Source organism: Coregonus clupeaformis, unplaced genomic scaffold (assembly GCF_020615455.1).
Source record: "Coregonus clupeaformis isolate EN_2021a unplaced genomic scaffold, ASM2061545v1 scaf0073, whole genome shotgun sequence".
In the NCBI taxonomy this organism is placed as follows: domain Eukaryota; kingdom Metazoa; phylum Chordata; class Actinopteri; order Salmoniformes; family Salmonidae; genus Coregonus; species Coregonus clupeaformis.
In genome coordinates, this window is record NW_025533528.1 from 349,621 (window position 1) to 372,287 (window position 22,667).

At 40.5% G+C, this 22,667-nt stretch overlaps 1 protein-coding gene and 1 pseudogene across 1 annotated transcript; both read right to left on the reverse strand.

Annotated features, from left to right (window-relative positions):
• Positions 1 to 7,830: 7,830 nt before the first annotated feature.
• Positions 7,831 to 14,402, reverse strand: LOC121531194 (ankyrin repeat and SOCS box protein 15-like). Its single transcript, XM_045213026.1, is given in 9 exon segments — positions 7,831 to 8,164; positions 8,316 to 8,469; positions 8,570 to 9,110; positions 9,407 to 9,578; positions 10,478 to 10,723; positions 10,852 to 11,010; positions 11,202 to 11,333; positions 14,086 to 14,162; positions 14,323 to 14,402. Coding segments are annotated over 9 exon segments (1,737 nt in total). The 3' UTR covers positions 7,831 to 7,988.
• Positions 14,403 to 15,299: 897 nt separating this feature from the next.
• LOC121531193 lies at positions 15,300 to 20,087 on the reverse strand (annotated as a pseudogene).
• Positions 20,088 to 22,667: the final 2,580 nt, after the last annotated feature.

Consider the following 22,667-nt stretch of genomic DNA (forward strand, 5'->3'; position numbering starts at 1 on the left):
AATGTTTTAAAAGTACGAACAAGAAAATAGACAATTGAACAAGATAAAAAAACCATTCTTCAGAATAAAGAAAGCGCCAGAACTTTGCAGACGTAAACTTGTGTCCATTCTTTTTACTATTACAGGGCACCTCAGACTGAGGCCGGTAACACTAGCACTCACCCCCAAAAAGTGTGACTTGGGTCTACCATACGGGTGTCATCCCAGATGGCGGCAGGTAGCCATCAAGGTAACCTAGTGGTTAAGAAAGTTGGGCTAATACCCGAAAGGTCACTGGTTCGTATCCCCGAGCTGACTAGGTGAAAAAACTGTCAATGTGCCCTTGAGCAAGGCACTTAACCCTAGTTGCTCTGGATAAGAGCATCTGGTGGGCCTTTCCTGCAGTCAAGTGGCCTCATGGGAGGAAGGGTATTCATAATTAATAAACATTATTTCAGAAAATCCGGTGTTTCTATGTCAAACAGTTTTGTTATAGTTCAGTCTTATGTGATGTATATAAAGTGTAATATTGGGATGCAAACTCTAAATGGAATACATTTCAACTCTATGTCTGACATGTATGGTAATAAATGATGTATCATGTTGGGAAATGTCAAAGGTAAAATATAGTGAACATGATTGACATTTTGTAATCCAGATGCATGCTCAAATAAGGAATACAGCCAATACAGTGTGTAAACATGCATTAATGTATGTATGTGTATTGTTTTTAAGAAAGGGTCTGCCACCAATATAATGAGATTAGGGAAACAGGCCTCATATGGAAAAGCGCCCATGGCCTTTTGGAGTAAACCACATGTGACATCTGGACGTTGAAAGATAAGGGTAGAGTGGCACTAAAATAAGTTCATCATTTGCCCTAAGGGGAGTGACAGTATATGCTATGTAACATGATTATGCATTTGTGTATAAAAGGGAGCTCTAAGCCAAAGGGAGACAGCCGTTCCATGGAGTGGCTCAGCTTTGTTATGCAAATAATAAAGTCTAATTTATGGATTCACAAGCTCCAGCCTCTTGAGAGATATTTTTGAGTTGACTACTTTTGAGTCAAATATTTATACGACACATGTTAAAGGTGTCTTATTTTTTTTAAGCCCATAACCATGTGTGTGAGGTGTATAATGTTTTCTGAAGTAGATTTGTTTAAGACTACCCCGAAACACTCTGTGCAACCCTTATTTTTTCCCACTGCAGTAAAAGGTTTAATTATGTCAATGTTAAATTATGTATTTTTTTACGTATAATTCATGAGTACGTTACCCATTATGACAACCTGAACCTCCTTGCCATCCAAGTAAGAGTATAAACGCATAAGTACACCACAGATTACATGTAATATCTTCATAAGTACAATGTAATTACTAGGTGTTACACAGGATTTAGCTACTTAAAATTAAGTGTATATTGAGGGGTACTTACTTGTAATTAATGTGTACTTATATAGTACATTACCCATCCTGACTACCTGGCCCTTATTTTAAGGCACCATCCAAGTGAGAAAATAAACACCACAGAGTACATGTAATAGCTGCGTAAGTACAATTAAATTACTAGGTGTTACACAGGATTTAGCTAGTTAAAATGAAGTGTATATTGGTGTAGCTGTAATTATTGTGTACCTACAAAGTACATTACCCATTCTGACAATCTCATCGTCAGCATCTGAAAGTGGCATCCAAGTGAGAAAATAATCACACCAATACACCACAGAGTTCATATCTGTAATATCTGCATAAGTAAAAGGTTGTCATTAGTTGTTACACAGGAGTCCCCTGTAGTCCCCTGTAGCTCAGTTGGTAGAGCATGGCGCTTGCAACGCCAGGGTTGTGGGTTCGTTTCCCACGGGGGTGCAGTATGAAAATGTATGCATTCCCTAACTGTATGTCGCTCTGCATAAGAGTGTCTGCTAAAATCTAAATTTAGCTACATATATTTAAATTGAAGTTTAACTTTATAGGTACCTATGAGTCATTTCTATATAATTACTTATTATTCATTACCAAGTGAAAATACCTACAAACAAAAGATGAGCTTGTGAAGGAAAATGTTATATTTGTGCTTTTCTAATAACCAATTCGACTGGGTTCATGCAAGTGACTGATTGATTGTGCCTGGGAGGAATCCTCTCTATCAGTATCTGCAATTTGGCAGTACGCCCAGTTTCAAGGTCTCAGCTTGGAGAGAAGAGGTCTTGTGAGGTATTGGTCGGTCACAGACATGAACCAAACGTTGATGATGAATTAATTATGAAGAATGAATAAGCTAAATCATGCAAATAACTTGTCTGTGTAAGCAGTATATAAGAGAACTAACGGGACTGCCCTGGCGGAGCTCCTGACCGCATGTGTACTATGATGCATTGAGTTGGTTGGAACCTCTCCAGTTAGCTGATAATAAAGAATTATACATTTAATATTGACTTCAGGTGTCTCTGGTGGTAATTTCCACGACAATTTGGCATCAGCGAACGATGATTGATTATGCCTGCGAAGCATTCCAGTGAAGGTCTGCAAGGAAATACGGTGGCACATTTTATGAAGCGTGAGGGAAATTCCTGTCTGACCAAAAGATGACGAGGACCCGCCCAGACCAGACCCTTACTGTGAGCTGCCCTGGTGGAGACACATCATCCGCGAACAATTGAGGGACACGGTGACTGAATTTCAGTAAGTCAATTTACAGTCTACTTTAGTCAACTTTATTGCAATGTAAAAGACCTTACATTTCTTACAAAATAATAAGGATTGGTATTGTTAGATTAATAATTAGATTCATTAGATTAAACAAAGATATAGGCCTACTCAATAACATAAAAATAACTATTCTAGTGGTGACTCAAATCTGCAGCCTAAAGTAGGGTGATTAGCCTAGATAGCTCATTTAGAAAAATTGAATTATCTTTTTCTTCCCGTTAACAATGGAAATCGACAACTCTGTCTTCATCTTTTTCTTTTTTGTAAGAATTTTCCCATACTGGAGTCAGAGACCTTGTGTGAATATGTGGTAGAGAAGAAGAATGTATGACAATTTAGCATAGACACTCTACATTACCCCTAGTTATCATCATCATGATTTCTATAGTTTAGGCATATAGCTAGCCAGGCCTAGTTAGCTACCTAGCTAGTTGTTGTGTTATCCAGCTAGCAATAATAGTGCTTGCTAACACTAATATGTTAGTTCGTGTTTAGCTACATTGAAAAGGAACTAAAGTTACTCATAAGCTGTGTTTGAAAACTCATACTAACCGTACTAAGCATACTATTTGTGATGCAAATTGAGTATGTGTATGGATATAGTTAGTATGCCAAAAGTTCCTGGATGTTGTACTACATTCGCCAAAATACAAAGCATACAAGCAGTGGACACTATTTCCGTTCTTTTAGGGCCCATAAAGTAATTATTTAGAAAATGGGCGTGGCTTCACAACATTTTCAGATTTGAAGAAAATGGCGGAAAATATGCAGCTGAAGTCCGACAAGAGAGGATACAAATTCATTGCTTTAACTAATTATGACAAATGTTAAGAAAATGTTGAGCAATGTAATGAAGTAATTACTTTTCAAATAAGTTACGTTACACGTTATGTTGACTGACAATTAGTTAGCTACGCTACCCTTACGAACCGTATAGCATATCATTACAGCAGTTGCTTGTATGTACCGGTGTGTTAGCTAGCTACCTAACATTACTTGGCTGCTAATACATCGAACTTGCCAGTATATTAACTATATGCTATCTAACTAATTACCCAACGTTTATTGTTGTGCGTTCTCAATGGATATTGTTAATGAAGTCGTAAGATGTCTAACTAGTAATTTGTTATGATAAGAAGCTAGCAAGATGTTGCATAGCAACAGCATCAACTTCCGGTAGACAGGCGAAGCGCTAGTACACTCAACTGAAAGGATACGGTTTGTTTACAGTACACTAAAACCAACGAATAGTATATAGTATATACTCATTAAGTATGTATTATACAGTATGTTAGTATGGGTATTCGAACACAGCTATAGTGTGTTGACACAAGTAAGTAGCTAGCTAGCTAAAGTTGACATGCTGGGTCTCACGTAATACCCTTGGGTAACGGATACCCTGAGAACAAGGTTCAGGGAAGATAAGACCATTGAGCCCAGCTAACATTAGCTAGCTAGCTAGTTAGCTAGCGAGTAGTGACCATGGCATATTTGCTAGCTAGCTAGTCAAGGTTAGAAAACTAGCTAGCGTGCTAGCTAATAGAAAATAAATAAACGGAGTCCATGGAAAGTCTATTCTGTAGATGGTAACTAGCTAGTTAGCCTAGTCGGTAGGCCCAACAAAAATGCCAGCTAAAGTTTGCTAGCTAGCTAGCTAATGTTAGCTAGCTAGCCAACACTAGGCTAGCTAGCTAGCAAACACTAGCTAACTACCTATGATAAATTGTCCAGCAGAATTCATGTATCTAAAAAAGCAAAACAAATTGCATGGAAAACTTACTTTCTCTCTCTTGTGTTGAAGTTTTTAACCTACAACACATTGACATATGTAATTACACTGTAATAAGGACCCCTTAAAATTCAGTGTTACCTATTTAAATTATTATTTAAAAAAATTGAAACCAATCGAATATTATGTATATTGGGGATACAATTATCCCAGCTCTGCAGATTTTGCTGTAAAGAGACAGAATCATTAGATCACTTTTTTTTGGTACTGCCAATATTTAACTTGTCAAATCACGACATTTACCTAAAACTAACTCTGCAAATAGCACTGCTGGGTGACTTCAAAAGCCATAGTCAATTGATCGATAATATAATAATAGCTGAAGGGTGGGATTAAAAAAGATACTATAACTAGTGTAAAATGTCCCATGTCCGTAAAATATTTATAGTATGTATAAGATGGAAATAGAAGTCTTGTTGTCAATTAGTTTACTCTGATTGGGGGAGGGATGGTAGGGTTAAGGGAAAATAATGAAGAAGGAAAATATATACTGACCAAAAATATAAACGCAACATGCAACAATTTCAATGATTTTACTGAGTTACAGTTCATATAAGAAAGTCAGTCAACTGAAATAAATAAATGAGGCCCTAATCTATGGATTTCACATGACTGGGCAGGGGTGCAGCCATGGGTGGGCCTGGGAGGACATAGGCCCACCCACTTAGGAGCCAGGCCCACACACTTCGGAGCAAGGCCCAGCCAATCAGAATTAGTTTTTCCCCACAGAAGGGCCTCCGACGATGCTGTAGGTGAAGAACTCGGATGTGGAGGTCCTGGGCTGGCGTGGTCTGCAGTTGTGAGGGTCGGTTGGACGTACTGCCAAATTCTCTAAAACGACTTGGAGGTGGCTTATGGTAGAGAAATTAACATAACATTATCTGGCAACAACTCTGATGGGCATTCCTACAGTCAGCATGCCAATTGCACGCTCCCTCAAAACTTGAGACATCTGTGGCATAGTGTTCTGCGACAAAACTGCACATTTTAGAGTGGCCTTTTATTGTCCCCAGAACAAGATGCACTTGTGTAATTATCATGCTCTTTAATCAGCTTCTTGATATGCCACACCTGTCAGGTGGATGGAATATCTTGGCAAAGGAGAAATGCTCACTAACAGGGATTCAAAAATTTAGAGAAATAAGCTTTTTGTGCAAATGGGATATTTTCAGGGATATTTTATTTCAGCTCATGAAACATGGACCAACACTTTACATGTTGCATTTATATTTTTGTTCAGTATAAATATATTTCTATAATAAAGGGGATTAGAAATGATGCAAACAATTACATTGATAGAACCCACAATCTATCTGCAATATTAAAGCTGAGGGGGGGAAAAGAAGGCTATTTAAGTAACTATTTTGTTTAAAAGTATAATGTGTCCCTATGTTTTGTGTAATTGAAAATCACTCATTACAATGATATACAAGGATCTTAAGCATTCTCTCCAGTGGCAAACTGTTATCGGGGGAGGGGGTCTATGTTAACGAAAGTTATTAGCTAATCACACCCTTTTAGTATGTCATAAATTTGAGGAATCCATTGATAATTTGGTGTGTCTAATACAAAGTGTCTTTGGTGTTACATTGTGAGCAAATGACATTGTGAGCAAAGTGATTAATCACATCACTTTAGTAAATTATTCTTTAAAGGGTTAATTATTTTAGATCAACTGTGGCCTCCATTTAAGAAAATCATCAATGTGTCATTGGTGTTACTGCCATTGGTGTTACTACTACTTCTGGTGGCACAGTGTTATCATAATGGTAAAATATGGGAAGATATACCAAAATACATTTAAATAAATAAAACAATCCAGGTTTTTATTTTAATTTTTTAAATGCAATGCCCAAATGCCACCACAATTCAAGAATGACCCTGGTGTGTTGTCCTGTTGTCAATGCAAGAGGTAACAGTAACCATAGTGGTCAATTACCATGGAGCTCTCCTAACAAGCTTTCATTAGGAGTAAGATGATGTCATGTGGCTTTAAAAGTATACTCTAAAAATTACAAAATTTGAAAAATATAAAAACTAAATTGTAAAGTGGTTGTCCCACTGGCTGTCATAAGGTGAATGCACCAATTTGTAAGTCGCTCTGGATAAGAGCGTCTGCTAAATGACGTAAATGTAAATGTAATGTGGCTGTAGTGTGCTAGTTTAAGTGACATAATTGGACTCCTTCATTATTTTAAGTCTAATGTAAATATGACTCATAACCTGACTTAGTATGGCTTAGCCTTTGTCCTTCAGCACCTCTGTGTCCATGTGAAAATGGAAAGGGTCTAAGTTACTAATCTCTAGTTCACCAATTTATCTCAACCAATTATGGATGACTCCTGAGCCCAGACATGTGTTGGTATGTATTTTTATGTAATTTTATGTAATGTTATGTACCTGCCATTCACTAGGAAATTATGTAGTAGCAATATTCTCCGGTGCTGAACTAAAATCATTCAGCACAATTGGTAACTACAAATGGTATGAAGGTGCATATGATACATTTGAATCAAATGGAAAAGAACATTAAGCAGTACATATTGTAATATGATATAATAGCCTACAGACAATTATCTAATATCTATGCCAGTGACTACCCAAACAAGACCAGGCCATTACCAATGTTGAGTAGATTGAGCAAGGTCCCAAATTCCCCCCAGACAGTTCCATGGGTTCCGCATACTAGTGAGCATAGGTGTATAGCATAAATACTAACGTTGCCCTCTAGTGGAAGATTACAACATATTGGGGTGGACAGTGAAACGTCTAAGAAACTCTCAGGAAGTCCATTGACTGTTTGAAGTATGCTACCTACTCAATGGCTCCTGTTTTGTATTTTGCATTTTCAATCCATATAAAATCATTTCTGGTGGTAACTTGGTATCATTTTGTCACATGGAAGTCAGAGGTCTGCCATTATCAGGATAGAGTGCATGTTTGTTGTTTGCCCTCCAGGCAATATATGGTTATAATTAGAGTTGACCTGCTTTCATTATCTGTCACTTAAGGAATGCAGGTCATTCCACTTCACTCCTGAAGTGTTGTGGTGTTCCATGCAGCTATCAAGTGGAGTCAGTAATCAGTATAAACCTCAATGTTTTGATAATCAAAATATTTGATTACATAGCCAACATCTAGACAGGTGTCAGTTTCAGTACTAACAATATAACAGAAGTAAAAAATAAAAAACAGCAACATGTAATGACTCTTCTTGCCATGCATTGGATTCACTATAAAAGCAAAGCCAAACAGTAAATGAAAATAAATAAATTATTGAAAAACGATTTTGCAAAATGAATGTATACGTCTAAGACGGGTTTATGAATACAGAACATTTCTTCTCATAGTTAAGTGGTCTAGTCTCTTTCTAAATAAAATAAATGCACATATTCTTATTCTGAATCCAAGTAAATGCCCTCATTTACCATAAGAACCATCATCCCTCCTTCCTTAAGTGAACAATTTCAGTGTGCCTCACCCTAACCATGAAACACAACAGACTTTCACTTGTCCATACATATCATTTTGCCATACAAATCATGTTCTTTGTAGAATAGGTATTCCTTCAGTCTGGGTGGGAAGAGGGCAGAGTCCCTGATGTTTGGATGCCCCAGTCTCTTTGAAGTCATCTGTTTCCTGATCACCAGTCTGCACAGATGTGTCAGTGAACGGGGTTTCGCTTGGTCAGAGAAGTAAGACAGAAGAGACGTTTCAGGTTCAGGAGCAAGGGTAGTCTGTGTTTTTAGTGGGTCATGTCCCCCTACTCATGGCCATTGCATTGCCTACACATTTATCTTGTTTTTTCCTTTGAATTTAATCAAACTACTCACCTAATATGCAGCAGATCTGAGGCCACTCTTTGTGCTTCTCCAGGATCTGTCTCAGCTTTGGACAGAGAGGCATGTGACTGACGTAGTCCAGAAGGATCCACACAGCTCTCCCAGCCAAGTGCACCAGCCAGGAAACGCTGATGAAATGACAGAACTGGATGACAGGGATGACAAAATAGATTTGTTAGGGCATTTATTACAATCGTTAATGTGTGGATTTTATGAAAGTTTCTGGATTTCAAATTATAACTCACAGAAACTTGTTCTTGATAATCGGAATCAGTCTGATCACTCAGGTCATCCCAGGTGCTGTCATGGTTACAGCAGAAACATTTATCTGCGTCATAGCCGTTGTTGAGCAGCAGACGCATCATCATTTCGTCCCGCAGGCAGTACTGCAGAGCCATGGGAAACACTGTGTCACTCATCACGGCAAAGTAACAATTGATGTCTGCCTGTCTGGACAAAAGCAGCTTCACAATCTCATACCGCACATCTCTCACCGCCACCAGGAGGCAGCATAGAGGGTCCAGGTCAGGTTTGGCTCCTGCGTTCAGCGGCCTTTCAGTGCAGGTCACGTCTCCATTAGAGACAGTAAAGTACAATGCACTTTTTCTCATGTCTCCGTAGTCTTCAGAGATGTGAAAGTCTAGGAGAGAGTTGACATCAAAGCCCTTTTCCACGAGTAGCTCCAGGCATTGTACATGGCCTCTGTCGACTGCAGAGTGAACGGGACTCTGGCCTGAAAGTCTGATTGCCCTTCTAGTGGTTATCAGAATAAAAATTGTCAGTGCCCTGATAGAGAAAAGTTAACTCCGATCAGTAAAGTAGTTCTCCTTAGAACTACATTCTGCACTTCTTTATTTTAAAGATAAACAATGGACTCTTGCAGAGGAGGCTGGTGGGAGGAGCTATAGGAGGACGGGCTCATTGTAATGGCTGGAATGGTTTCCATATGCTTGATATGCTTGATATGTTTGATACCGTCCCATTTATTCCATTCCAGCCATTAAAATGAGCCTGTCCTCCTATAGCTCCTCCCATCAGCCTCCTCTGGACTCTAGGTTAGAGTACTTACAGGTTGTACTCACAGGTAATGGCCCTCATATGCTGCTCGATGAATGGGTAGCTCTGAGCACAGGCTAGGTACATTGGGGTTGGCTCCATGTCGCAGAAGTAGGTCTATACAGTCTGGATTCCCAGATTGTGCCGCATCATACAGCACACTGTCCCCATTGGGCGCCTGTGCATTCACATCGCCACCTAGTTGTAGGGAGAGGAAATCCAGCTTCTGCTTATTGTAATTTCTCAGACAATGGGAGAATCTCAATTGAATTTCCTTAATTTGTCGCGTCCTCTCTCCTCACCACCTCAAAACCCATTGGATGAAAAGGTCAGATGTCCCTCCCCTCTGTCCAATGGGTTTTGAGAAGGCGAAGGAGAGGGGACATGAGAAATCAAGGAAATTCAATTGAGATTCTCCCAATGTCCCAAATCACCCAATAGGCATTTGGCTGCGTTCACACAATTAGCCCAATTCTGATATTCTTTCCACTAACTGGTCTTTTGACCAATCACATCAGATCTTTTCACATCAGATATTTTTCAAGCATATCTGATTGATCAAAATACCAATTAGTGAAAAAAATATCAGAATTGGGCTGCTTGTCTAAACGCACCTCAAGTGTCTGAAGGGTTTGGGCAGAGCCATATATTAAGAGAGATTGGCCAGGTTTTTAGAGCGGACGCCATGTTAGTGCCTTTATTCTCAACATTTTGGTGACGTAACAATACGAGAGTGCCTCCAACAATTCCCTGTTTTGCTGTAAACAAGTAAAACAGAGCAGCGAATTTAACAGAAGTTTTTATTGATTAGCATTTGGGATAATGTGTATCCAAGTCGGTACTGTGTTTTGGTGTTAATAAAATTGCATATCTGCTTTCACTGGACATCTTCACAATGCGGAAGCATCAATTATCACTTAGCAACGGCTATGGAGGAGAAAGTGGCGCTCTCGGAACATTCGACAGAAACCGCATTGGCCCAACTCTCTATATATATGACTCTGTGTTTGGGTTGGTTTATGCAATATGTTGAAAGTTATATCTAGCTCTAGCCTATCAGAGGGCAAACTGGAGCTATCGTGCTTTTACCTACTCACCATTGTGAATAAAGATCTCTAGAACCTCTGAGTGGGCGTGCTCTGCTGCAATGGCCATTGGAGTCACGCCGTCTTGATCTATCTCATTGACCTGGCCTCAATGTTCCAACAACAGCTCCATGATATCAGAGCAGCCTACCTTTGCGGCCTTGTGCAGGGCAGTCGACTGCTTCAGACAGACCTGCTCCACACAGGCTCCTCTCGTGATCAGGGCAGATGCCATTTCATACGACCCAAATCTAACAGCTGACCGGGAGAAATCACAACAACTGTTGAATATCAGGGGAACAATATGGTAGGAGTCATTTCAACAATGGTACTTGTTGTGACAACAAGGATGCCAAGAACACAGACATTATACCTTTCACTAATACCTAGCAGTAGAGGGGTTTCTTTCTTGCTGTTGGTGTTATGTGGAGACGCTCCATGTTCAAGTAGCATCTTCACATAGTCCACCAGATCAGCCATAGCTGCTAGAGTTAGCAGTGTTTCTCCCTCCATTGTCTTCCCCTCCAGGGACAACCTAAAAGACGCTGTTGGACACAACCCAAAAGATCACGAACCAGTTCCAGTTATCACATACAAGGGGCACGTCCAACAAAACCAAACAAGTCATGTGGCCCATAAATCAGTAAATGTCCACATCCATGCCAGCAGATTTATGAGATATGCAGTACGTGTCCAGATATGCAGCCCATGAGGTGATTACTCTGTAATAGCCTACCATACAACACTATCTCCAGCATCTTCACCAGAGGTTGGACAGCTGCCTTGTGCAGAGGGTACCAGCCCCTGTCATCTGCCTTACTGAAGCCTGCTTGAAATTCTGACAGCTCTTGGAGGGCGAGTATGTCACCTAGGTGGAGAATGTACCAGAAATAATGATTACTTTTCACAGGAGCACTAGTGTCTTATGATGAAGTATCAGTTATTCAGTCATTCAATATCAGTCTACAGATTCCTAGCAGTTTTCTGTTGTCAAGTAATTGGACATGATTCATCTAAGCCACATAAAATGGTGTAGAGCCGGCCCAGCCCCCAAAATGAATCTTCTCAACTGTATGCAATGATTATTTTGTGTTTCTCAGGAATGCTGAATTATCTGTTTGCTCTTACCATCCCACGTACTATCACACCTCTGGATAGTAGAGGTGATATTGACACTCTCTCTCTCCCATGATCTATGGGCCTTGGCACAAGCCATGGTTTCCTTGTCTCTCTCTCCCTCTCTGATGATGTCCAGATTATGAATGCTTTGTTAATGCCATTAATGCCTTGTAATTTATGTTCATGCCTTGTATAATGTAATCATTCATTTTACAATGATATGAAATACTTGCATAAAGTATTCAATTCTCAGATATTTCTTGATAGCTTATTACTGTAACTCATCAATAGTCCTGCTTGCATATTGCTAAATCATCGTTATGCAGTCAGATAAACACTTTAATAATAATAATATGCCATTTAGCAGACGCTTTTATCCAAAGCGACTTACAGTCATGTAACATTGTTACGTATGGGTAGTCCCGGGGATCGAACCCACTACCCTGGCGTTACAAGCGCCATGCTCTACCAATTGAGCTACAGAGGACTTTGTCATTATTAATTAGTCTTATCACGGGTCGCATGTGGGATTTATGCATTTTCATTGCAAAGTTTGTTTGTATACAGTACATCAGTAGTGTGAGATACAAAGCCATGGTTTGCTTTGCGTTGGCTGTGTATTCATTTAGTGGGCCAATGTAATATAATTTTGCGAAGAATGGCTATCCAACCTGGTTCATAATTTACATAAAACGATAAGACTTTACATGACACCCAGCATAATAACACGGTCATAACCATGTCATATGTCATAACAGCTGACATAACTTGCCATAACCTGCCATAATATGGTCATAACACTGTCATAACACATATATTTAGACCTGTTGTGACATATATTGCGTTATTTTATGACTGGTTATGACATCTACATGAGAGTGTCAAAACCCACAAAACCTACCACACAAGGCAAAACATTACATTACACCATAGCCTACTTGTGAACAGTATGTTTATGTTACATACCATTTTCTGAAAGGTATCATATTAAATTGTTATTGTAATTGTGCACACATCGGCGGTAGGTAGCTTAGTGGTTAAGAGCGTAGTGCCAGTAATCGAAAGGTCGCTGGTTCTAATCCCCAAGGCCAACTAGGTGAAAAATCTGTCGATGTGCCCTTGAGCAAGGCACTTAACCCTAATTGCTCCTGTAAGTCGCTCTGGATAAGAGCGTCTGCTAAATGACAAAAATCTAAATCATTAATGTCAGCTACCCCAAACCTCTGTTTCTGATGAGAGCAGGACAAGACACTATTTTTGACTGATGGCTGACAATCGGCTTATCTGGTTTATATGATTATGATGGTCATAATGCTTTTTGACAGTGTCAGAGTGTTTTTTCTTCGTCCAAGTAAAGTGACACAGGATGGTCATTATGCTTTATGACAGTGATTTAAAATATGATGGAAAGAAACATGACTGTAAAGAATTCATTACAACAACGACAAATGACTTAGGAAACAAACATTTACATTTTTGTCATTTAGCAGACGCTCTTATCCAGAGCGACATACAGTTAGTGAGTGCATACATTTTCATACTGGCCCCCCGTGGGAATCGAACCCACAACCCTGGCATTGCAAGCGCCATGCTCTACCAACTGAGCTACACGGGACTACAAACAAAAGGAATACGTTTGAAGAAATGTGGGTTTTGACACTCTTATGTAGGTGTCATAACCAGCCATAAAATAACGCAATATATGTTGTGATGTCACGAGAGGCTGTGTCCTGGAGGGACGTTACATCCCCCTGAGGTGGCTGCAAACCCAGACAGCTATGGCTCCATCTGCTGGTATGGTCGGGAACTCCACCCCTCTATGGCCAATCTTCCCACGCAGCTGAAACAAATGAGGAGCTGATGAGCTGAAGGTTTGGGAAGGGAAGAGACACAGTCTCCAACCTGGGCTCTCTGGAGGACAAGAGTGCTGCATCGTCCACTTCCATGAGGAATATAAGGATTTGGAGATACTTACCTTTGGGAAATACTCACCTTTGGATATATGCACCTGTGGAAATACGTGAGAGACATTTGGAAGGACTGTTTGCTGGGTTGGCCACTAGCTGCAACGTGGACTACAGTAAGGCTGGGGAAAAGTTATCTGAGCGAGTGAGAATTATGATTTTGGATGTGGAAGAGACATCCCTGAACTGTTAACCCTTAAAGAGCCACAAGAGAACAGAATTTTGTTATATTTTCGTTAATTTCCCAAGACCTATAATAAATTCCTTGTTTTGTTTGAACCTTGTCTCCTTGCACTACTTGAGCAATCCCGCTGAAAGCTGTGTAGCCTCTCGTGACGTCACAATGTCACAACAGGTGTAAATATATGGGTCATGACAGTGTTATGACAATTTTTGTCAGCTGTTATGACTTATTATGACATGGTTATGACCATGTCATAACGTGTTATGATGCTGGGTGTCAAGTAAAGTGTTACCCATAAAACCCTGAATGTGAAAATGACAATCTCAGTAATCAGACAGTGACCATGCATTTACCTCGATCAATAGCCTTTATGATCTTCAGATGTTCATCACTGAGAATATCGAAGCAGAGGAGATCATGTTTAGAAAGTGTTTGAAAATAATTTAAGTAAGCATAATATTAATAATTGTACATGTCATTTTGATCTCAACAATGACAGCATATAGCAAAATGCAAAAGTAGCCTAGGAAATTGAGTATTTTCAGAAGTGAACTCGTATCATGCATTACCTCTCTAAAGGTGCTAATAATAATTTTGGGCATGACTCTTGAATGCTCATCTGAATAGCGTAATCAAGCAGTCGATCTTCATCCATGTCGTCAGGATCCATAGCTTCAGAGGAAATAGCAATGTTAGCATGTGGCCTACTATCGCTGTGCTCCAAACCTTTAGGTGTGCAAAGGTAATTGACTCCAGAAACATCTAAACATAATTTTCTGTTTTATTAGATATATTTTCCTATTCACCGGTCAGGCAGATTTCAGTTCTCACCTGTGAAATCTAGTTCTGTTGAAATCACAGGTCCTACCCGGTCCAGAGATTGTAGAGTGTAATTTGTGCCATGCCTGAACTGAATCCCCTCTCTACCAACATAACACACACACACACACACACACACATTCGACTAAGGCTATTTTTAGGTGTCACCTGCTCCCGTTGAAGTTGTGTGTTTAGCATGCAGGCCATACCACAACATCCAAATGTTGTGTCTTATGTACACTAATTGTCCATAATGTCAACCAGTGTGGAAAGAGTCAGCAATGTTTTAATAACAGATGGCAAACATTAGCCTTGTAAGAAGAGAATTGTTCAGGGAAGATACATTTTCTCTGGCAGACAATCAAAGGGGCTTGAAGAGCTCCCTGCTGGGTAGTGTTAACATGTGATTAAAATGTAGAAAGACATCTAGTGTTGTTGTTTTTCCGGGACGCAAAGATGATTCAAGACTATTGTGCTGAAACTAAATAGGATCTCTCAGAAGCTGCACCAGAACTGCTAGAGCTGTTCCTTTATCATCAATTCCTTGATCAAACATCCATTACTTTTTGACTCATATTTTGCTCAAAAAGAGACAGGAGAAGACTTTATCCAATCCCCCCAACAAACAGAAATGTATAATATGCTCAACAATTCAAACATATACAAGCTGCATAGTCAGTAAGGTTGCATGGTTGGTAGTTCACAGTTGTCTCTTCTCCCTGCATGGCCAACACTTTGGCCATACAGATCATTCATCAAGTAGCTCTTCAGTCTGGGAGGGAAAAGGTCACAGCTCATGATCATGGGCAGGGCCGGATTAAGAAATCATAGCCCCCGGGGCTGTGGTCTTGAATTCAAACAAACAATAGCCCAGGCCAATGAAGTGACATACAGATTGTACAATATTAGGAGGATATAAATACAGTGGGGAGAACAAGTATTTGATACACTGCCGATTTTGCAGGTTTTCCTACTTACAAAGCATGTAGAGGTCTGTAATTTTTATCATAGGTACACTTCAACTGTGAGAGACGGAATCTAAAACAAAAATCCAGAAAATCACATTGTATGATTTTTAAGTAATGAATTTGCATTTTATTGCATGACATAAGTATTTGATACATCAGAAAAGCAGAACTTAATATTTGGTACAGAAACCTTTGTTTGCAATTACAGAGATCATACGTTTCCTGTAGGTCTTGACCAGGTTTGCACACACTGCAGCAGGGATTTTGGCCCACTCCTCCATACAGACCTTCTCCAGATCCTTCAGGTTTCGGGGCTGTCAATGGGCAATACGGACTTTCAGCTCCCTCCAAAGATTTTCTATTGGGTTTAGGTCTGGAGACTGGCTAGGCCACTCCAGGACCTTGAGATGCTTCTTACGGAGCCACTCCTTAGTTGCCCTGGCTGTGTGTTTCGGGTCGTTGTTATGCTGGAAGACCCAGCCACGACCCATCTTCAATGCTCTTACTGAGGGAAGGAGGTTGTTGACCAAGATCTCGCGATACATGGCCCCATCCATCCTCCCCTCAATACGGTGCAGTCGTCCTGTCCCCTTTGCAGAAAAGCATCCCCAAAGAATGATGTTTCCACCTCCATGCTTCACGGTTGGGATGGTGTTCTTGGGGTTGTACTCATCCTTCTTCTTCCTCCAAACACGGCGAGTGGAGTTTAGACCAAAAAGCTATATTTTTGTCTCATCAGACCACATTACCTTCTCCCATTCCTCCTCTGGATCATCCAGATGGTCATTGGCAAACTTCAGACGGGCCTGGACATGCGCTGGCTTGAGCAGGGGGGACCTTGCGTGCGCTGCAGGATTTTAATCCATGACGGCGTAGTGTGTTACTAATGGTTTTCTTTGAGACTGTGGTCCCAGTTCTCTTCAGGTCATTGACCAGGTCCTGCCGTGTAGTTCTGGGCTGATCCCTCACCTTCCTCATGATCATTGATGCCCCACGAGGTGAGATCTTGCATGGAGCACCAGACCGAGGGTGATTGACCGTCATCTTGAACTTCTTCCATTTTCTAATAATTGCGCCAACAGTTGTTGCCTTCTCACCAAGCTGCTTGCCTATTGTCCTGTAGCCCATCCCAGCCTTGTGCAGGTCTACAATTTTATCCCTGATGTCCTTACACAGCTCTCTGGTCTTGGCCATTGTGGAGAGGTTGGAGTCTGATTGAGTGTGTGGACAGGTGTCTTTTATACAGGTAACGAGTTCGAACAGGTGCAGTTAATACAGGTAATGAGTGGAGAACAGGAGGGCTTCTTAAAGAAAAACTAACAGGTCTGTGAGAGCCGGAATTCTTACTGGTTGGTAGGTGATCAAATACTTATGTCATGCAATAAAATGCAAATTCATTACTTAAAAATCATACAATGTGATTTTCTGGATTTTTGTTTTAGATTCCGTCTCTCACAGTTGAAGTGTACCTATGATAAAAATTACAGACCTCTACATGCTTTGTAAGTAGGAAAACCTGCAAATCGGCAGTGTATCAAATACTTGTTCTACCCACTGTATATATATTATATAGGTTACAGTAAGCTACTAAAAATATTTCCAGTGGCACACTGACTCACCTAATGATGAAGATGAAGCCATAGGCTACTCACGGTGATGGCTGATGCACTCGTCATGGCATAGCCTATCTCAAGAAGAGTTACCTTGAAAAACAAGGCTGCTGTTTGCCAAAAATTGGGAGTTGTTGAGAATAAATTGTTTCTATTGGTTCTACGGACAGTTTAATCTTCTATTTTCAGCAGTAGGCAAACTGTATGTTTTTACGCGATTGTATTTTGAAATCTGCAAAAGGCATACCTACATCCGCAACCAACCATAGAAATATAATCCATAGATGGCAGTTCCCATTCAAGTTAGGACCGGCAGCTATTGTTAGCATACCCATGAGTTTATTAACAGTCAAATTGCCAGGGTAAGAGGTTCCAAAACCCTTCTATAGTTTATATGTCTATGGCCACAAAGCAGCGGGAAACAACTGCGGCCTTCCCGACTGTAGACATACCGGCAACTGCCAAAATAAGGGAAACACTTCAGTAAATGAGGGATACAAAGCATTTTCCTGGCATGGTTTAGGTCCACTTGTAGAATCTATGCCAAGGCACATTGAAGCTTTTCTGCCAGCTCGTGGTGGCCTAACACCCGTTCAAGACGCTTTATGTTGGTGGGTTTTTTTTGCAACCTGTATGTGCTTGTGTTGAAACTTAATCCACAGTTATTTTTTTGAAACTATTGATCCTCCGTGGCTAAATTATGCTCTCTGGTGTATTTTGAACATTGAGAGTGGACTCCTGTGGTTGGATAAAAAAATTAAAAGAATAATGTTGTTGTTTTTTGTCTCTTGGGCCCCTGACTGACACAATTGACCAGTCATATTTATTTATTATGCAGTTTATTTAAATTTGTTTTATTAATCAGTTACCCAATTAAGGCAGTGCCCCGCAGTTACCCATGTGGGCCCCCTATCTCCACTCCTCCCCCTTCTGATAATTAGCCGAGCGGCAGCAGGCAGCAGCAGGCTGTCTACACTCATTGAGAGCGGGCTCCTGAGTCCTCCTGTGGTTGAATGTTGCAGTAAAAATAGACTAAATATATACTACATATATAATGTATACTGTATATATTTCCTTAATTTTTTTGTGTGACTTTTTGTGTGTCTTTTTTATATATATTTTTGCTGCCTCTTGGGCCCCCCACGGGCCTGGGCCCAGGTGCTTCAGCCCCGGTAAACCCCTGCATTAATCTGACCCTGATCATGGGGTCATTCAGTCTTTTTAAGGTCAGCTGCTTCCTGATCTCCAGTCTGCACAGGTGCTTGAGTGATCAGGGTTCCCTAGGTGAAAGGGAATAAAGAGAAAAGTAAACATTTTGATGTGATATACTCCATGTAAATGGTGCATTTAGAATAGTTACATTATTGTATTTGAACATATAGTCTATCCAGTATATAATCTTACCCAGAACGTCACATATGTCAGGCCATTCTTTCTGCTTCTCCAGATTGAGTTTGAATTGTGAACAGATATGCACGTGACTAACATAGTGCAGAAGAATGCGCACCACACACCCAGACAGGTGCATGAGGCATGAGAGACTCATGAATTCACAAAACTGCATAAAGGACAGGCAAGATTGGAAACTATTTTGTTTGTCACTCAGTCGAGAGAAGCTTAATAAACATCCCGCAATGGAAATAATGCAAAAGAAGATTGACAACTCACTGGAAGACCTTTTTCCTCTACACATTTCATACTCAAGCTGTCGTCATGGTTACAAGTGAAGCACCTTTCAGCGTCATACCCATTGTTGAGCAGCAGACACATCATCTCGTCCCGCAGGCAGTACTGCAGAGCCGGGGGAAACACTGTGTTACTGACCACTGTGAAGTAACAATTGACGTCTGCCTGTCTGGCCAGAAGCAGCTTCACAATCTCATACCTCCCAGCTCTCACCGCCACCAGGAGGCAGCATAGAGGGTCCAGGTCAAGTTTGGCTCCTGCGTTCAGCAACATTTCGATGCATGGGATGTCCCTGTTGGAGACAGCAAAGTATAATGTGCTTCTTCTCATGTCCATGTACTTGTCTGAGAGGCGTGGGGTCAGGAGGACGTTGACGTACAAAGCTGTTTTCTATGAGTAGTTCCATACAATCAGAATGGTTGCCATCAACTGCAGAGTGAATCGGGCTTTGGCCAATGAGTTTGATAGCCTTTCTGGTGGTAAGGGGTATCAACATCTTCAAGGCACTGAGGGTGAGAAATGAAAAACATTTGGTGGAGATGGACATGTCATTCAACACCTGTGAGGCCTGGCCGAATGTCTATGAACTGTGTTAAGGCAGATTTTGGGGCGGCAGGTAGCTTAGTGGTTAAGAGCATTGTGCCAGTAACTGAAAGGTCGCTGGTTCTAATCCCTGAGCCGACTAGGTGAAAAGTCTGTTGATGTGCCCTTGAGCAAGGCACTTAACCCTAATTGCTCTGGATAAGACCGTCTAGTAAAATGTGCTCCCTCATAGTGACCCTTAAATCCTGCCTTGTGGATCAGTAGTTGTCCAGTCAAACTGGGTAGATTAGGGTTGGCTCCATTCTTTAAGAGAAGTTCGATACAGTCTGGGTTTCCTGAACCAACTGCATCTGTCAGAACACTCTCCCCATTTAAAGCCTGGGAATTTACTCTGTTTCCTTATATGATATGTAGAAACAAAGTCACAGCAGCTGAGAGAATACAGTACATGAGACAAGTTTACAAGCAAGCTCTGCAAATTCACAGAACCTATGACTAGATAGATACATTAACATTCTGAGCTGATTTTACCTCACTGGTTACATACCATAGTGAAGAAGGTCTAGTATGTGGATATGGCAACACCCAACGGTTAACCCGACCTCCGTGCCTTAGCAACACCATCATGACCTCAGAGCAGCCCACCTTGGCTGCTTCCTGCATGAAGGTCCACTTCTTCTGACAGATCTGCTCCATCCAGGCTCCGCTAGCAATCAAAGAATAGGCCATTTCATATGACCCAGTCCTAACAGCTTCAGCAAGGAGAATGAAGCTATGCATCCTGACTGGCAAATGTCTATTGACATCTAGATTGGTTGAGCCAGACAGGGGAGGGGCTCAATCTGGATGGAATCCAGGCTACCAAGCAGGGTAGTTATTTTAATGCATGTAACAAACTGCAGGGCTTTGTTGACATAAACAAAGTATAGTACATTTTAGTCATTCAGCAGACGCTCTTATCCAGTTAGTGAGTGCATACATTTTTCATACTGGCCCCCCGTGGGAATCGAACCCACAATCCTGGCGTTGCAAGCACCATGCTCTACCAACTGAGCTACATAGGACTACCAGTACCTTGTTGGTACTACAAATAGTTTTTGTACTTCCTGCATTTAAATCAATTGGAACTACCTGGTGCCAGTGTGTAACCATGAGACAATTATCATGGGCTGTTTATCATAAATATGGCACACTTATATATGTCATCATTGTGTGTTTTAAGCCTGCTCTCAGTTATGTTTGGCTTGAATCCCACCATTGATGTCATCAGAGATTAAGCTCATGGATGCAATGGATTATTCTCTTTTGTGACGTGTGTGTGTGTGTTTGTATGTGTGTCCGTGCAGACAACAGGCCTATAAAGTGCAGTATCTTGTAAATTCCTATGAGCTCCTGTGTCTGTACCCACATAGCAGTGGGTACTTGGTTCTGAAGTGTGGATTATCCCAGTAGTAGAGGCAGCCAGCCACTATAAAGCTGTTAGATTTCCATGGTTTTGAGGGGCCATCATTGGTATTTCATTAAGATCCCCATTAGATGTTGCGAAAGCATCAGCTACTGTTCCTGGGGTCCACACAAAACATTAAACGTGACATATTACAGAACACAGCTCAAGGACAGACAGAACTACATACATTTCAAAATCATGTTGACATACTCCAGACCCAGATCACCCACCAGACCCATTCAAACTCCTAGCTTTACAACAGTATTCCACAATAACAAATACCTTAGCAGAGCTGTCAAAGCTGACCAGACCAGTCCAATGTTTTTACTGTTTACATTAACAATATGAACTTGTCTGTAAAAAAATTGTAACCTGCACTTGTATGCCGATGATACTGTTGTGTATGCTATTGCCCCCACAGTTGACCAGGCTCTATCTGAACTAAAGTCTGCCTTCATTGTATTACAGAAAACGTTGTTGACCTTAAATTAGTATTGAATGCAGGTAAAACTAAGTATATGTTGTTCTCTAGAGCGCATAAAAATAAGTCTGATTTAAGCATATGCACTTTGGATGGTATCCATATTGGTCGTGTCCGTGCTTACAAATATATGGGCATCTGTATAGATGAAAAGCTGTCTTTTAAAAAGCATATTGTTGAGTTAGTTAAGAAGCTGAGAATAAAAATTGGCTTCTTCTATAGAAATAGGTCCTGCCTCTCACTAGAAAGTAGATTATTCAGTCAACGTTCCTATTGGTCCTAGACTATGGCGACATCATCTATATGAACGCAGCTGCCACTTCATTAAAGCCGTTAGATGGAGTTTATCATAACGCACCGCGCTTTATTACGGGCGCCAATTTTAGTACTCATCACTGCATTCTCTACCAGAAAGTTGGTTGGCCCTCTTGGATGTCACATAGATTGATACATTGCTATGTTTTCATTTATAAAGCCATTTTACAAAAATTCCCACTGTACATAACATAATTACTAAACTGTAGACATTTGAGTTACCACACCCGGTCTCAGGGATGTCTAACTCTGGAAATTCCTTTGGTCTCCACTGAGTTATGTAAATCAGCTTTAGTTTTCTTGCACCTTATTTGTGGAACAATCTTCAAAATGTTCTTAAATGTGATGTTCTGTTGCCTCTAGGGCAATTCAAAAAGCTGATTGAGGACCTTATTACTGATGAATGTGTTTGTTTTTTATGACTGTGTTTTTCTTTTCTGCTTGCATTTTGTATTTATATTTTGATGTGTGTATTTTCTGTAATTTATGTAATTCAGGGCTCATCTATAAAAGACACTTTGGTCTCAGTATGACTCCCTGATAAAAATAAAGGTTAAATAAATCAAATACTCCTGGATTTTTAAGTGTAGGCCTAAATCACACTCTGGGCTCTAATTTGCGACCATCTTGGTTCCATATGCTCCTAAATATTTTGCTTGGAGGATAGTGGAAGTGGATAGAGTTCTACAGATGGGATATTTGAGGCTTTTATAATAAGCTTCTATTGGTCTGTTTTTTTTGCAACTAATTTGCCAATCACATCATGTTTTGTGTCATATTCCCATTGTTTATTCCCAATTTATCCCTGAACCCATAGGAGGCCATTTTGAAATATATAAAAGCCTTCATTTCTCTCTCTGAAAACTTTAATAAAGGCCAATTTATTTATTTTATACTGCTACCATTCATTTTTTATTAATTCACGTTAAAATATTTTAATGCTGATTTCACAAGGGATGGTCCTCACTTGGACTCTGGTAACTTTCGTGGGTAGAGACGTTTCATTGGTTACATCTCATTGGCTACATTTTAGCAGAGATCACATGGAAGTTACCATGGCAGCGAC